General features: G+C 42.5%; 1 protein-coding gene across 1 annotated transcript in view; it reads right to left on the reverse strand.

The window, feature by feature from the left end:
* Positions 1-16,753, reverse strand: part of Nep3 (M13 family metallopeptidase neprilysin 3) — a 659,418-nt gene that overhangs the window by 190,401 nt on the left and 452,264 nt on the right. Inside the window, exon 10 of the mRNA XM_080279018.1 lies at positions 15,594-15,742. Within this exon, the coding sequence (XP_080135144.1) occupies positions 15,594-15,742 (149 nt within the window). The remainder of the gene's footprint in view (positions 1-15,593; positions 15,743-16,753) is intronic.

Consider the following 16,753-nt stretch of genomic DNA (forward strand, 5'->3'; position numbering starts at 1 on the left):
TCAGTAGGATAGAAGTTGTGGAAGTAATGAAGAAAGTTAAATCGGGGAAAGCCCCAGGAATTGATGGAGTGTGTGGTGAAATGCTGAAGCATGGGGGAGAGATAGTAGTAGAATGGATGTGGAAGATGTGCAGATTGGCCTGGGAGGAAGGTAGAGTCCTGAAGGATTGGAAGTCAGGTATAATTATTCCCTTGTACAAAGGAAAAGGGGAAAAAGAAGTGTGTGGTAATCATAGGGGCATTTGTCTTCTTAGTGTAATAGGAAAAGAGTATGGTAGGATACTTATTGACGGAGTTAGAGAAAGAACAGACAAATTAGTTGGAGAAGAACAGGGAGGCTTTAGGAAGGGAAGAGGTTGTGTAGATCAGATATTCATTCTTAGATCTTTAGTGGAAAAGTTTCTAGAGAAGGGATAGAAGTTGTATGCGGCTTTCATGGATTTGGAGAAAGCATATGACAGGATGGATAGACAAGGATTGTGGAAAGTGTTAAGAATATATGGAGTAGATGGGAAGTTGTTCAATGCTGTGAAGAGTATGTATGATGGTGCGAAGGGTGCAGTGCATGTGGATGGTGAAGTAAGTGAATTTTTCTCTTTGAAAGTTGGGTTGAAACAGGGATGTGTCATGTCTCCATGGTTGTTCAATCTGTACATGGATGGGGTAATAAAAGAGGTACAAGGTAGGGTAGTGGATGTTGGAGTGGCCCTGGTGAGAGAGGATAGTGTTTGGAAACTCCCTGTACTGTTGTTTGCAGATGATACTGTGTTGTTGAGTGAAGACGAAGGGGAGATGCAAGGCTTGGTGGATGAGTTTGGGAGAGTGTGAAAGAAACGAAATCTAAAGGTGAATATAGGGAAGAGTAAAGTGATGGTCTTTGAAAGAGGTGAAGTCAGTGAATGTACAGCGAGGATGGATGGTGAGGAGTTGGAAAATATGAGTACGTTTAAGTACTTGGGTAGTGTGATGAGTAGGGATGGAGGTTTGGAGGGTGAAGTGCTTGAAAGGGTACAGCAGGGAAGAAAGGTTGCTGGTTCTTTGAAAGCAGTGATAAGAAACAGGGAAGTGAGCATGGAAGTGAAAAAGTTACTACATGACAATATTGTGATACCAACTCTAACGTATAGAAATGAAGCTTGGACGTTGTTGGAAGGACACAAGTCAAGAGTGAGAGCAGTGGAAATGAGTTATTTAAGAGGAGCCTGTGGAGTCACATGGAGAGACAGGCTGACAAATGAGGATATAAAGGAGCATTGTGGTGTTGATGTGGATGTGATAGGAAGTGTTATGAGGAACACACTGAGGTGGTTTGGCCATGTGGAGAGGATGGAGGGTGAAAGACTGACGAAGAGAGTGTATGTGAGTGAGGTGGAGGGGCGAAGAGGGAGGGGGAGGCTGAGGATGAGATGGAGGGATGGGGTGGAGACGTATATGAGAGAGGGGGGTGTGAGTTGGGAGCAGGGCAGTGAAATGGCGGGGGACAGGACGACTTGGAGGCGATTTGTTTGTGGCCACCCCAAACGAGATTGAGGTGTCTGGCAATAGACAGACAGAGTCTCTTCCTCTAATTTCTCTTGTTATATCTTCGAGTTATTAAAGTATTGATTAATTAATAAGTATATTTATAGAATGACGGGGAATCATCCAGGGTGCGAATTGTCCTGATGGGAAATCGTCCATGTTTTGACGGGGAATTATCTGACGGGCGAATTGACTTGACGGTGAATTGTCTCGGAACCATATCATCGCATGCTTCATGTACTGTATGAATAAATGATGTTGATTTTCATTCTCATCTTGACACATGTCACATGCGATATTAGGTTAGGCTCATATTTTTTCTTATAATTTTACTTGGGGTTTCATTTACTCAGGACTTATCTTGGAAAGATCATATTACATCTCTTGTAAAATCTGCTTCCAAGAGATTGGGTGTGCTAAGCCGACTCCGCTCTTTCTTTACCCCTGCACAATTGTTGACTCTATACAGAGGTTTTATCCGCCCCTGTGTGGAGTACAACTCTCATGTGTGGGGAGGCTCCCCACATACAGCTCTTCTCAATAGGGTGGAGTCAAAGGCTTTTCGTCTCATTAACTCTCCTCCTCTTACTGACTCCCTTCAACCTCTGTCTCTTCGCCGCACTGTTGCATCTTTATCTCTTTTCTATCGCTACTTTAATGGTCACTGCTCCTCTGAACTGTCTGCTTGCATTCCTCCACCTCTACGACGGGCGCGTAGCACCCGTCTGGCAGCAAACTCTCATCCCTTTTCTGTCCAACTCTCTAATGCAAGAGTTAACCGTTACTCCCAGTCTTTCATTTATGCAACAGGTCAGCTCTGGAACTGTCTCCCTCTGTCTGTATTTCCTGCTGCCTATGATCTCCAGTCTTTCAAACGCAGTGTGTCCAGGCATCTCAAAATGATCGGATCTTGAATTTGGCTCTCTATTGTATTTTGTTTTTCTCTTGGAAGGAACTGTTACTGTGGGCCATGGCCTTTGGTTCCTTCTTCCTCGCATAAAAAAAAAAAAAAAAAAAAAAATTTTGGTTCACATCAAAAATATTATCTTTGCTTGTTTTGGTTGGAGTCTGGCCCTGACAGCACATGTCACATACGATATTAGGTTAGGTTCATACTTTTTCTTATAATTTTCCTTCACTTCTAGCATTTTGGTTTGCATCAAAAATATTATCTTTCTTGGTTGGAGTCTGGCCCTGACAGCATCAAAATATGCGACTTTGCATCGAAAAGTAAGGTAGGCAGACCACTCCAAAATGCATCGAAATTGATTCATCGAATTATAAACTGTTGAAATTTGAGATTCCACTGTAGTTGTACACCTTCACTTACGCTACATCTCTTCAAGGGTGAAACCCCTGAGGGCTGTCACCTGAGGTGGAGAGAACCCAACAGTTTTTTACCTACGAACATGGCATTACATATTTGTACATGTTCATCCTAGCCAGGTTTTAGTCAAGATGGGACTACAAAGGACTGCCCCCCCCCCCAATGAGGCATGGTCCCCAGGGGTCCCAAGCAAAGCTGTTATGCAAGACCATAGTTTTGGGGAATATGAAATTTTGCATACTGTTAGACCCTTATTTAGGCCAGGTTTTACGCAGAGTGGGCCATCCAAGGATCCCGCCCAAAGCTATTATGCATGTCTGTGGTTTCTACTATAATAATAATAATAATAATCTGGCCTTTTGTTTCTCAAAAGCGCCAGTTCTTCCTTTGGGAAATCACTAGTGCTCGACACCCATACATTATTTTTACAGTTACAAGAATTGTGACTTTTTTTTATATAATACAAGCTACATCATATATACATGAAAGTGGCAATAATTAAACCCTATAACCATCCATCATAGTACCTCTCTCCAGGTCATAGCATTTTGAAAAAAGAAAGGCTTTCAGCTGTCTCTTAAAGGATTCAACAGTAGAGAGTTGTCTTATGGACAATGGCAATCTGTTATATAATCTAGGGGCTCTATATGCAAAAGAACAATCAGAGAAAGATGACTGGTGAATAGCTCCTGGCTCATCAAGACGCAAGGAATCATTTTCACTGCGTAACATCACACCCGGGCGTGCCGATGGGAGTTTTAACAATTCAGGAAGATACTTCGGTTCACTAAACTTAAGAACCTTGAATGTAATAACACACAGTTTAAATTCAATTCTAGCCTTTACTGGTAACCAATGCAACTCAATCAGAAACGGGGTAGTTGAGGTTCTCGGGGGGAGACCAAAGATAAGCCGTGCTGCCCTGTTCAACACAGACTGAACTTCTGTTAGTATATTATTTGGAAGACCAACCCACAGTGAATTACAATAATCAACACGAGACAAGACCACTGCATGGACCAATGTTAAGAGGCACTGTCTATTCAGGAATTTTCTCACTGAGTACAGATTTCTGATATGCAAGTTACACCCTCTTCCAACCTGATTAATATGTTCTTTGTAATTTAACTTAGAATTAAAATAAACAACCAGATTTCAAACAGAGCGGACTGGATGAAGCTGTGACACGCCAATATTCAAAGCCAGGGCATTGTCAGTGTCATCACCCCTTCTGTTTTCTCTGATGATGATGACCTCAGTTTTACCATCATTCAGCTTAAGTTTCCTCTTGGCCATCCAAATCTTAATATCAGACATTAGAGATTCAAACTTTGTCTTAGTATCGTTGATATTTGACATCTTAACATAAAGCTGGGTGTCATCAGCATAAAAACGATAAGACACATCATGAGCACCAAGTAGAGACGATAAACTACTTGTGTAGATAGTAAATAGAATTGGACCCAAAACTGATCCATGAGGGACTCCAAATAGAAGGGGTGCAGAATCAGAGCTAGCGTAATCAACAACCACTCTCTGAGATCTGTCCGACAGATACGACTTAAGGAGCAAAAGGGCACTATCACGAACAGCATAAAAATACAGATCTTCCAACAATAGTTTATGATCTACTGTATCAAAATCTGCAGACAGATCCAACAGAACTAGGAGAGAGGACATCCCACTACAAGTGTTTGCCACCAAGTCACTCTGAATCCTTGTTAGTGCAGTTTCAGTTGAATGGTATTTTCTGTATGCTGATTGAACAACAGGAACAACTCTGTTGTGTTCCAGTAGTGGTACGAGTTGATCGAGTATGGCCTGCTCAATAATCTTGGATAAAAAAGACAGATTAGAGACGGGAAAATAATTTGTCATGCTCATGACATCAAGGCCAGGTTTCTTAATTTGGGGCCTAAGCAAAGCACGTTTCTCAGACTGCACAAAACTACTTTCTAAGAAGCATCTATTTATTATGTTGCAGATAAAGTCTACAGTGTGCTCATACACATCAGGTAGTTGTGACATGTTACATGGATCGGGTGAGCAAAATGTTTATTAAGTTCTCTGATATAACATTTGACTTTGTTTACATCCAGCGGATGAAATATTGAAAGTAAATGATCACTGGTGCACCATGACTGGAAGTCAACTGAGTACGCTTCACTAGGAGAACTGCTGTCTAAATCACTTCTTATGCGAGATATCTTACTTGTATAAAATGAAGCAAAATCAGAAGTCAATTGGGTATCAGATACAGAAGTTGGTTTAACAATTACATTCCTCCGACCAACCAAATTGTTCACAATTGCAGACAGTTTTTTTTTATCACAACCACATGAATCAACTTTATTTTGATAATACTTAGCCTTTTGGGCTTTTACAGTGTGAACGACTGCTTCTTCTCGCAAAAACATAACGCAAATGAGTTACTTCGGTCCGCTGCAAGCGCCACTCACATTCTGCCCTTCTATGTTGTCTACACAAAGAATTAATGGATGGACCATACCACGGAGAATCATCACGTACAGTGATTGTTTTTACTACCTCAGGACAAAGATGGCCAAAAATTGACCTAAGCTCGTTGTTGTAAATATCAACCAATTCATCAGAAGAAAGACTTGAAGAATCTATCTATCTATCTATCTATTGCCAGACGCCTCAATCCCGTTTGGGGTGGCCACAAACAAATCGCCTCCAAGTCGCCCTGTCCCCCACCATTTCACTGCCCTGCTAGAATCAATGGAGTTTAAACGTTGATCAATTTCAAGACACATCAACTGGCGGTCAACATTCCTGTAATTTCTGAACCTGATGACCTTTTTATATGAAGGGGATTTCGGGACATCAAAACTAAGAGTGATCAGAGCATGATCAGAGATGAGGGGGTCAAATGAATCAACCCCCACATATGATACGTGCCTGCAACCAACAGGGGACAAGATCAAGTCAAGGACATGTCCTGAGACATGAGTTGGATTACTCACATGATTGAAAAAATTGTTCTGGGTGATCAACTCAACGAATTCTGAAGAAAAAGGTTTTGACTCTGGACTGTCAACCCAATAATTGAAATCACCACAAACAAGAAGTCCTCCAGGTTTAAGAGAAAACCCTTCAAGAAACTGCCCAAACTCCTCCATAAAACCTCGATCTCTGCCCGGATGACCTGGTCTATAGACAATTGCAATTCTAATAGTATTCTGATGGAAATTTATTAATACTTCCATAAATTCAAATGAAGATGGGGTCATGTCTGAGTCAATGAGAGAAACGTTTGCAAGTGCTGCCGAGTAGATGAGTGCTACGCCTCCTCCCGGATAGTCAGCAGCAGGCCTGGGAATACTAATAAGAGAATGTGTCTTAGGCAAAGCATTACGAATAATATCGATATCAGACTCATACAACCAAGTTTCAGTCAAGCACAAAATGTCAAGCTCGTGCTGATTTAGAGTTTCATTAATATAGTCTATCTTATTACAGACAGGAAGAATATTTAAAAGACCCATCCTTAACTGATTCAAGAGGGACATAGTCAGTTTTCTGAATGGTCAAAATTGGTGTTTTCAATCAATCTATTCCTATGAGAAATCATAATTGGACAGTCTCTACTTGATGCAAAATGGGCAACCGACTGTGAATTTGACTTAGCATCTTGAAGTCTTAAAGAAGAGCAGTTGATGCATTTGGGAGAATTCTCTTACTACAATCCTTAGATTTATGGGTTCCAGTACCAAAGACGCATTTAGGTTCAACATTTTTCCTAGAACATCTCTCAAATGTATGGCCAAAGCCTTGACAGTGATGACACTGTGTAACCCAGAATCTATTGAAAGCGTGGCATCTTGTAAGATCCACATAGATGTAATTGCCCTGTTCTACAATGGAGGATCTCACCTCTGTCGACATCTTCAAGACAGCAGTTTTGGTGTCATTCCTTGTTCTTGTGAAGAGAAGGTTGAGGGTACAACCTCAATCAACGAGCATCTTAATTTTATTGTTTTTTCTCAGAATGTTTGGGATGATGTCAGAGTCACCCAAGAAAGAGGAAAGGCCTGTCACGGTCATTTTAGGCAACAGTTTCTTTGGCTCTGATATGCAAAAAGTGCCCTCAGAGCCAAAATGATCACTCAGCACCCCAGTTGCCTCACCTTTGGCCTCAGCTGACGGAAACTTCATTACCAACCCACCAGCCTTGGTCTTAAGACAGCTATCAACCGGTACCGAGTTAAGTACACCTCTGATGTCTTCTGGTCCCATCTGATTTGTCAGGGCATCAGCACCGCTCTTTGGTTTCACAATCAGTACATGGTGACTATGAATGGCTTTTTTCTGGCCATGAGCACTGATCTCAATCACGTCCCCAGGCAGATCCTTCCCTTCCCCCACGAGAGACCCGCGAACAGAATCCGCAAATGACTTGGCCTGATCTTGCATGACTGCCAAGCGTGATGAGACCTTGGTCTCCAGTGCCTCCGGTCTATTTGAAATGTCTCTAATTGCTTGAAAGATTGGCCCTATAACTTTATCTTCAAACTCCATCTTGGTACTACTTCCTCCACCAGCCAAGACCTTCTCTGCTGGTGCAACACAGTGGCTACACAGCCAGCGAAAACCCAGCTGGAGGCTCTTCTTCATGAATGGATAGTCACCTGCATCCAAATTTTCACAAGCTATATGAACCCACTCACTGCAGTAGGCACACTTCAGTGCTTGTGCACTTTTTGCTACAGACCTACTGCAGCAAGGGCATTGGTGTTGTTTGCTCATGGTAAAGAACAAAAAAACAAAACAAAATGATAACAACAACAGCAAAAAGTATATACAATACTACCCGGGATAAACCCGGGTAGCGCCGCCCCCGTTTGTGTCACCCTAATTTAGGTGAAAAAAAAGAAGAAGAAAAAAAAAAAACACAATGAACAGAAATGGAAAAAAACAGGGTGTCTGCGAGGTCACCACGAGCAGGTGGGGTATGACTTGACTACCCTTCTAGGAAAGGTAACCCAAACCTAGGTGCCGCAAAAGTGCTGAGATGGTACTGACAACTTTTCCCAATTCAAGCTTTATAGCAGCAGCAAATACGTCGCTTAGGCAAGACCTCATTGGTTACGATACTGCCACTACGCAAATACACTCAATCCTCATAAATCGCGGCATTTTGGGTCTAGACCACTGCCGTGAATTACGAATTCTGTTATTTATGAATAATAACTTTTAATGTGAAAATTAATTAGGGTCTGGACTTTGGCCAACCCACGCCCACAGCACCCTACCTACACCTATCTAGGCACCATCAAACACAAACATACAAATTTAGGAATATTCAGTGCATGTATTAAATACAGTAGTAATAAACCATGTTAAGGGATCTCACCTAAATCCTATGACGAAATTGCTTAAATGAATGGAGTCAGGTGGTGTTGGGAAGAACTTTGAACCTCTCAGCACTTGTTCTTCCCAAACTCTTTTACCAGCTTTGAAAACTTTTCTCCCCTCTCAGCACGACAAATGAGCTCCAAACGTTGACTGTACAACAACTGCGGCAGCTTCTTGATGCCATACTGCTTAGAGCACTTCATTGGGGGGTCGGGTGGGGCCATGGCAGGTAGGAGGCGGGGGGAAGTTGCACAAAAAAGGCAGGTAACTCTCGTACTCCACGGCGACAGTCTGAAGTGTGCGAACTGGCGGGACAAGAACAACAACAACATGGCGGCATTAGTATGCACATATGCCACCAGGGATCCGAGGTGATTGGTTGTTGGGTCGCGATTTTCAGTTTGAATGCCACGGTTTACGGTTCTCCTTGGAAAAGGCCCACTTGGGTGCCTATGTTCGCAATTTTCATGACATAACAGTGATTTAAGGTTGCCGGCAGTCTGACAGCCATCTAGCCGTGATTTATGAATCCGTGATTTATGAACTCGCGATTTACGAGGATTGAGTGTACTAGATGTCCACCCTAATCATTTTTTGGGCAGGGTGGAACTTCTTTTGGGCAGGGCAGGACTCCTGAAGACCACCCCCAAAGGGGAGATGACCCCTTGAGGGAACAACACCATAATTTTTTACTTAAGAACATGAAATTTTGCACAGATGTAGTCCATCACCCTAATCAGAGTTTAGCAAGGGTAGGACACCTAGGGGTCACCCATCTCCTGTAAATAATTATTTCCTTCCCATTTCAAAGTTGCAGGGATGGATGTGGCTATCAAATACCTCCTTGTCTTGTTAAACTTTAGAAAGAGTTTTGTATAAGCACAACACGCTCATAACACCCTTCTCCTCAAGTCTGAGTATGAGATAAAATCCCTCATTCTCAATGAACTTGTGTGTGGTGAAGCCTACACATGTGCTGCAACAACTCCTAAGAGTGTGAGAGACTTAGAAGGGAAGTATCTATTCCAACCATCATCCTTCCTTCAACACATGAGAGATGTTTGCTTACATTATAAGTGATTGTTACATCCCTGAAAAGTCAAATGGTTTCCTGTAGCCCAGGAAACCATTTGCTTTGCTAGGTGGTAACTATATATTTTGGCACCTAGTGGTTTAGTGAGTAATTAAAGCACCCCAATTAGATTGAGCCTGTGCAGGTTTACATCCAAGTGATTTTTTTTTTTTTTAATGTGAGGAAGAAGCAACCAAAGGCCATGAGCACCAGTCGAGCAGGGCAGCTGAATATTATTAAACATTATTAAACATTAGTGGGTATACCTGAGGAAGATTTTTTCGGGTTGATAGGTGTAAAAACTGAACCTTTGATGCATTAAAAACAACGAGATTATTTTTACCCCAGTCAGAGATACGAGCCAAGTCAGACATTAGGTTTGCCATAGCCTCATCCCTTGTTTGCTGAGTAACTGCTGAGATGGAGTTTGCAGGAACCAAATGGAAAAGTGAAGGATGGAGTCATCACCGTACGAGTGAATAGGGTTAGATGTACAGTTTCGAAGGTCATTGATGAATAAAAGGAAGAGAGTTGGTGATAGGACAGAGCCCTGTGGAACACAACTGTTAATAGATCTAGAAGAACGTTGGCCGTCTACAACAGTGGCTATAGAACAACCAGAAAAGAAGCTAGAGATGAAGGCACAGAAAGAAGGACAGATACGGCAACAGGGCAGTTTGGAAATTAAAGATTTATGCCTGACTCGATCGAAAGCCTTTGAGATGTCAAGTGCAATGCAAAGCTTTCACCAAAGTCCCGAAAGGAGGATGACCAGGAGTCTGAAAGGTAGGTGAGAAGATCGCCAGTGGAGTGTTCCCAATGGAAACCATACTTACGATCAGAAAAATGGTTGTGATAGGAAAGATTCTTTAAAATTTTTCTATTAAGAATTGACTCGAAAATTTTTGAGATACAGGATGTTAAAGGAATTGGACGATAGTTCGAAGGTTGGGAATGGTCACCCTTCTTTGGGACCAGCTGAATGAGTGCAAACTTCCAGCAAGAAGGAAAGGTACAAGTTGACAGACAAAGCCGAAAGAGTTTGCCTAGGCAGGGTGTAAGCACAGAAGCACAGTTCTTGAGAACAACAGAAGGGACTCCATCAGGCCCATATGCCTTATTAGTATTGAGGTCTGTGATGGCAAAAAATACATCAGCTGAAGAAATTTTAATGTCAGCCATGAGGAAGTCGGAGGGGGGAAGAGATGAGGGAGCAGCACCGGAATTGCCTGAGGTGGAACTGAGCGAAGAGATCTGCTTTATCAGTAGAAGAAATAGCTACAGAGCCATCAGAGTAGAAAAGAGGAGGGAAGGATGATGAGGTAAAGTTGTCAGAAAGGTTTTAGGCAAGTTGCCAGAAGGAACAGGAAGAATTCGAGTCAGAGAGTTGAAAGCATTTAGTATGGATGAAATTATTTTTAGCAGGGCGAAGAACAGACTTAGCACGATACTGGGCAGAAACATATAAAAGATGTGATTCAAGGGTGTGTTGGCTTCGGTACCTTTTATAGGCCCTCTCCTTGATGCAGACAGCATTAGAACAAGCGTGATTAAGCCAAGGCTTTCTCGCATTAGTCAAAGGATATGAGAAAGGAGTGTATATTTCCATGCACGAGAAAATAACCTCCGTAATGCACAGGGCACACTCAGATGGCTCCTGGCCATGGAAGCAATAATCATTCCAAGGAAAATCAAAGAGGTACTGCCTGAGGGCCTCCCAATCCGCAACTCCAAAGTGCCACAGACGACGTTTCATTGGACGGTCCACAGGCGTACCAGAGCAATAGGACAGGTCAAAGTGATAAGGTTGTGATCGGAGGAGCCAAATGGAGAGGAAAGATTAACAGTGTAAGCAGAAGGATTAGTTGTAAGGAAGAGGTCAAGTATGTTGGAGCTCTCTCCAAGGAGGTCAGGGATACGGGTTGGGTGCTGTACAAGCTGCTCTAGGTCATTAGGGATAGAAAAGGTGTAGGCTTGTTCACCAGGTGGATTAGTGAAAGAAGAGGAGACCCGAAGGTGGTGGTGAACACTGAAATCTCCTAGAATGGAGATTTCAGAGAAAGGAGAAATGGATAGCATGCGTTCCATCGTAGAAGTAAGATAGTCAAAGAATTTTTGATAGTCAATAAAATTAAGAGATATGTAAACAGCACAGATATATTTAGTCAGAGAATGACAGGAAAGCCGAAGCCAGAGTGTACAGAATTCAGAAGAATCGAGTTCAGGAACATGAGAGCAAGATAAGTCGTTGCGTATATATACACAACAGCCACCTTTGGCTTTGAAATGAGTACAGAGAAAGTAGGAGGATACAAAAAAGGGTCTGCAGTCAGTTGCCAGAGACAGCTGAGTCTCAGTCAGAAAAAGAAGGTAAGGTTTAGAGAAGGAGAGGTGGTGCTCAACAGAGCGAACGTTAGAGGAAAGGCCGCGAATATTGCAGAAATGAAGAAGAAGTCAGACAGTGGTTCCAGACAGCTCGAGTCGTCACCGGGAGAGGAACGGAAGGTTGGGGTTTATTGCTCAAGTAATGCCACTCAGGGATGAGTGAGGCTGGTCACTCTCACCTCAAATGCCAGGACCAACTTGCCAAGCCCTGGGCTACTACACTCCTCATGGGGTAACACAGGATTAGATGATGAATGATGAATGAATGTTGCATCCCTGTGCCAATAAGGAAAAGAGAGTGAGAGGTTGAGGACAGAGGAAGGTCCTGCTCTTACTCCTGGAACCTTCAGGTAATTTTTACAACACAAAGGGATATAGTCATCTTACACCACCATGAGAGGACACAGTTACTTCAGCAGAGCCTTCTTATTAAAAATAACACATCAACAGTTTGCAATCATCTCCAGGAAGTCTGTATAAAAATCATGCACCACCATAGAGTTGGAATAAAAATATACAGTATATATAGAGACTTATTTTTTTTTAATGCAAGGAAGAAGGAACAAAAGGCCAGGAGCCTGAAAACCGTTCCTTCCAAGAAAAAAACAATACAAAAGAGGGTCAAATTCAAGATCCATTCATTTCGAGATGCCTGGACACACAGCGTTTGAAAGGCTGGAGATCATAGGAAGTAGGAAATACAGAGGAAAACAGTTCCAGCATTGACCTGTTGCATAAATGAAGGACTGGGGGCGATGGTTAACTCTCGCATTAGAGACTTAGACACAAATGGGATAAGAATCTGTTGCTAGACGGATGCTACGCGCCTGTTGTAAAGTCAGAGGGAAGCAAGCAGACAGTTCAGAGGAGCAGTGACCATTGAAGTAGCGACAGAAAGGAGATAAAGATGCAACAATGCGATGAAGAGACAAAGGTTGAAGGGAGCCAGTAAGAGGAGGAGAGTTAATGAGACAAAAAGCCTTTGACTCCACCATATTGAGAAGTGCTGTATGTGGGGAGCATGAGAGTTGTACTCTACACAAGGGTGAATAAAACCCACGTATAAAGTCTCTTGGAAGCAGATTATACGAGAGATGCAATATGATTATTCCAAGATAAGTCCCGAGTGAATAAAACTGCAAACATGTTCAAGGATGATGCAGGATTGAGCTGGATATTGTTAAACATTAGTGGGTACTCCTTGGGAAGATTTTGTTGGGTTGATAGGTGTAAAAACTGAGCCTTTGATGCATTAAAAACAAGATTATTTTTACCCAAGCCAGAGACATGAGCCAAGTCAGACATTAGGTGTGCCACAGCCACATCCCTGGTTTGTTGAAGTAACTGCTGTAATGGATGTTGCAGGAACTGAATGGAAAGGTGAAGGGTGGAATCATCAACATACGAGTGGAAAGGGTTAGATGTACAGCTTAGAAGGTCACTGATGAATAAAAGGAAGAGAGTTGGTGATAGGACAGAGCCCTGAGGAGCATCCATGTTGACTGGTCTACGAGACAAACGATGGCCGTCTACAACAGCGGCTACAGAACGACCAGAAAGGAAGCTAGAGATGAAGGCACAGAAAGAAGGACAGAAACCGTAACAGGGCAGTTTGGAAATTAAAGATTTATGCCAGTCTCGATCGAATGCCTTTGTGATGTCAAGTGCAATGGCAAAGCTTTCACCAAAGTCACGAAAGGAGGATGACCAGGAGTCTGAAAGGTAGGTGAGAAGATCACGAGTGGAGCGTCCCTGATGGAACCCATACCAATAATCAGAAAGGTTGTGATGGAAAAGATGCTTTAAAATTTTTCTGTTAAGAATAGACTCAAAAACTTTTGAGATACAGGATGTTAAAGCATTTGGACGATAATTAGAGGGTTGGGAGTGGTCACCCTTCTTTGGGACTGGGTGAATGAGAGCAAATTTCCAGCAAGACGGAAAGGTACAAGCTGAAAGACAAAGGGAAAAGAGTTTACCCAGGCAGGGTGCAAACACAGAAGCACAGTTCTTGAGGACAACAGGAGGGACTCCATCAGGCCCATATGCCTTGTTAGTATTAAGGCCAGTGATGGCAGGAAATACATAAGCTGAAGAAATTTTAATGTCAGCCATGAGGAAGTCAGAGGGGGGAAGTGATGGAGGAACAGCACCGGAATTGTCTAAGGTGGAACTGGAGGAGAAAGTCTGAGTGAAGAGATCTTTATCAGTAGAAGAAATAGCTACAAAGCCATCAGAGTGGAAAAGACGAGGGAAGGATGATGAGGTAAAATTGTTAGAAAGGTTTTTGGCAAGATGCCAGAAGGAGCAGGAAGAAGTTGGGGAGCTGAGAGCATTTAGTATGGATGAAATTATTTTTAGCAGAGCGAAGAACAGACTTGGCACAATTCCTGGCAGAAACATAAAAAAGATGTGATTCAGGGGTGAATTGGCTCTGGTACCATTTATAGGCCCTCTCTTTGTTGCAGACAGCATTAGAACAAGCGTGACTAAACCAAGGCTTTCTCGCATTAGACAAAGGATATGAGAAGGGAATGTATGCTTCCATGCCCGAGAGAATAACCTCCATAATGTGCAAGGCACACTCAGATGGCTCCCAGCCATGGAAGCAATAATCATTCCACGGAAAATCAAAGAAGTACTGTCTGAATGCCTCCCAATCCACAGCTCCAAAGTGCCACAATCGACATTTTTTTGGAGTGTCCATAGGCCGTACCGGAGCAATAGGACAGGTTAAGGTAATAAGGTTGTGATCGGAAAAGCCCAATGGAGAGGAAAGATTAACAGTGTAAGCAGAAGGATTAGTTGTAAGGAAGAGGTCAGGTATGTTGGAGCTCTCTCCAAGGCAGTCAGGGATACAGTTAGGGTGCTGTACAAGATGCTCTAGGTCATTGAGGATAGAAAAGATGTAGGCTTGTTCACCAGGTGGATCAGTGAAAGGAGAGGTGACCCAAAGGTAGTGGTGAACATTGAAATCTCCTAGAATGGAGATTTCTGAGAAAGGAGAAATGGATAGGATGTGTTCCATCGGAGACGTAAGATAGTCGAAGAATTTTTGATAGTCAGTAGAATTAAGAGATAAGTAAACAGCGCAGATATATTTAGTGAGATAATGACAGGAACGCCGAAGCCAGAGTGTAGAGAATTCAGAAGAATCGAATTCAGGAACACGAGAGCAAGATAAGTCGTTGCATACATATACACAACAGTCACCTCTGGCTTTGAAATGAGTGTAGAGAGAGTAGGAGGATACAGAAAAGGGTTTGCTGTCAGTTGCCTCAGACAGCTGAGTCTCTGTTAAGAAAAGAAGGTTACGTTTAGAAGAGGAGAGGTGGTGCTCAACAGAGGGAAAGTTAGAGAATGGCTGCAAATGTTGCAGAAATGAAGAAGTGAGTCTGACAGTGGTTCCAGGTAGCTCACTTAGTTGTCACCGGGAGAGGGGCAGATGGCGGAGGCATTTATGGTCCCCCCCCCCTGGGGACTCTGAGGCTTGGTTAATTTGTGCCATTTTTCTTTTTTAATTTTGAAAAGGAAGTGTAATGTGTACTGCATATGTAGACTGGTGTTGACAGTTAGAACTTGTATTAGAGAGCATGCTGGCCTAGTCTCTGTGTTACTGAAAGACTGAAAAAGTTCAGCAAAAGGGGGATGGTCAGGAACTAGCCGGAGGGCTGATGAAATGGGAGCTCCAGCTCTCCTTGTCATCAGCTTTCCATCTACCTTTGGAGTACTGCCCTGCTCAACTGGTACTACAGTCTACATATTACCATATGTTTCTGATTTCAGCAAAGCTACTGATTCATGAAAAATAATTAACTGAAATCAGGACTGCAATGACCTTACTAAGCATTTGTTTACCATGAAAGATCATCTGAACTACTAATGAACAGTGCAATACTCATATACTCACTGTATTCCTTTTGCTGTTGTGAGGATGTCCTTAAATATATCCGTCAGCTTTTTTAGAAACTGTGTTGCATAAACAACAACTCTTGTTGAACCATCCAGCTTTTTGTTTACCTCCCTGAATGCTGCATTTATAAATGCCTTCCAGTCCATCTGAAACAAGCATCGTTGTTAACTTATTACACTGTGTACAATTCCAAGAGTAGTTTTGAAATATATTACATACATCAGAAAATAATACCTTTATTCATTGTACACCTGGTGACATTAAGACAAAGGAAAACTTAAAGTAAATACCCAGTGTTATTTTTAGTCAGACATACGTGCTGGAGGTATTGCTGCATTGGCTCTATCGCTAAAGTGAGATGTTGCTGGAAGAATTTCAGGGAGCTGCTGCCTCTCCTGACACTGAGAGGGCTCTCCCTCCATGCTAAGGGATCTTTGTATGTGGCATGTATTATAAGTGTAATGCTATGTGGCTGTGAAACCTGGGCAGTGAAGAAAGAGGATATTTGAAGGCTCAAACATACACAAATGATAATGACTAAGTGGATGTGCAGTGTGTCCTTGAATGTGAGGCCTGGGGTGGGTGAGGGGGGGGCGCTAGGTTTATGATGCAAGAGTAAAGAGGAAGGATGGGACTGCAGTGTATTGGTGTTGTGATAAGGTAGACTGAGATGATTTGGGCATATGAAGAGGATGGGGGATGACAACTCGGTGCAGAAAGTGATAAGGGTGAATGTTGTGGGTAGAGTTGCATGAGGCTGACTGAAAAGGATCTGGCTTGAGGTCATAGATGTAACCTCAGGGATAAGAGCATGAATAGGAAGGCTGCCAGAGATCAGGCAGCATGGACAGCCACCATCAGGTGACCAAGGCCAATGCATGCAAGCATGTTGAAGTCTTTATAAATGGAAGAAAACAAAATACATTACATACACTGAAAAATCAGTCCCATATTAAGTAGCTAATTTTCTAAGCAAGCCAGTACTTGATACTGGCATGACAACATGGGCCAAAAAGACATTCATGAATGTTTGCCCTCACTTTTGTCCTCTATATTTCTCCATCATTTTAAACTGTCACACAACAATACTTGTGGGTATATATTTTCAAGAAGGATTTTAACATACAGTATAATCTTTTCTTTTTCTGGGGAGGAGA

The sequence above is a fragment of the Coenobita brevimanus genome, chromosome 76 (genome assembly GCF_032717465.1).
Source record: "Coenobita brevimanus isolate Jiangsu-jjx chromosome 76, ASM3271746v2, whole genome shotgun sequence".
In the NCBI taxonomy this organism is placed as follows: Eukaryota; Metazoa; Arthropoda; class Malacostraca; order Decapoda; family Coenobitidae; genus Coenobita; species Coenobita brevimanus.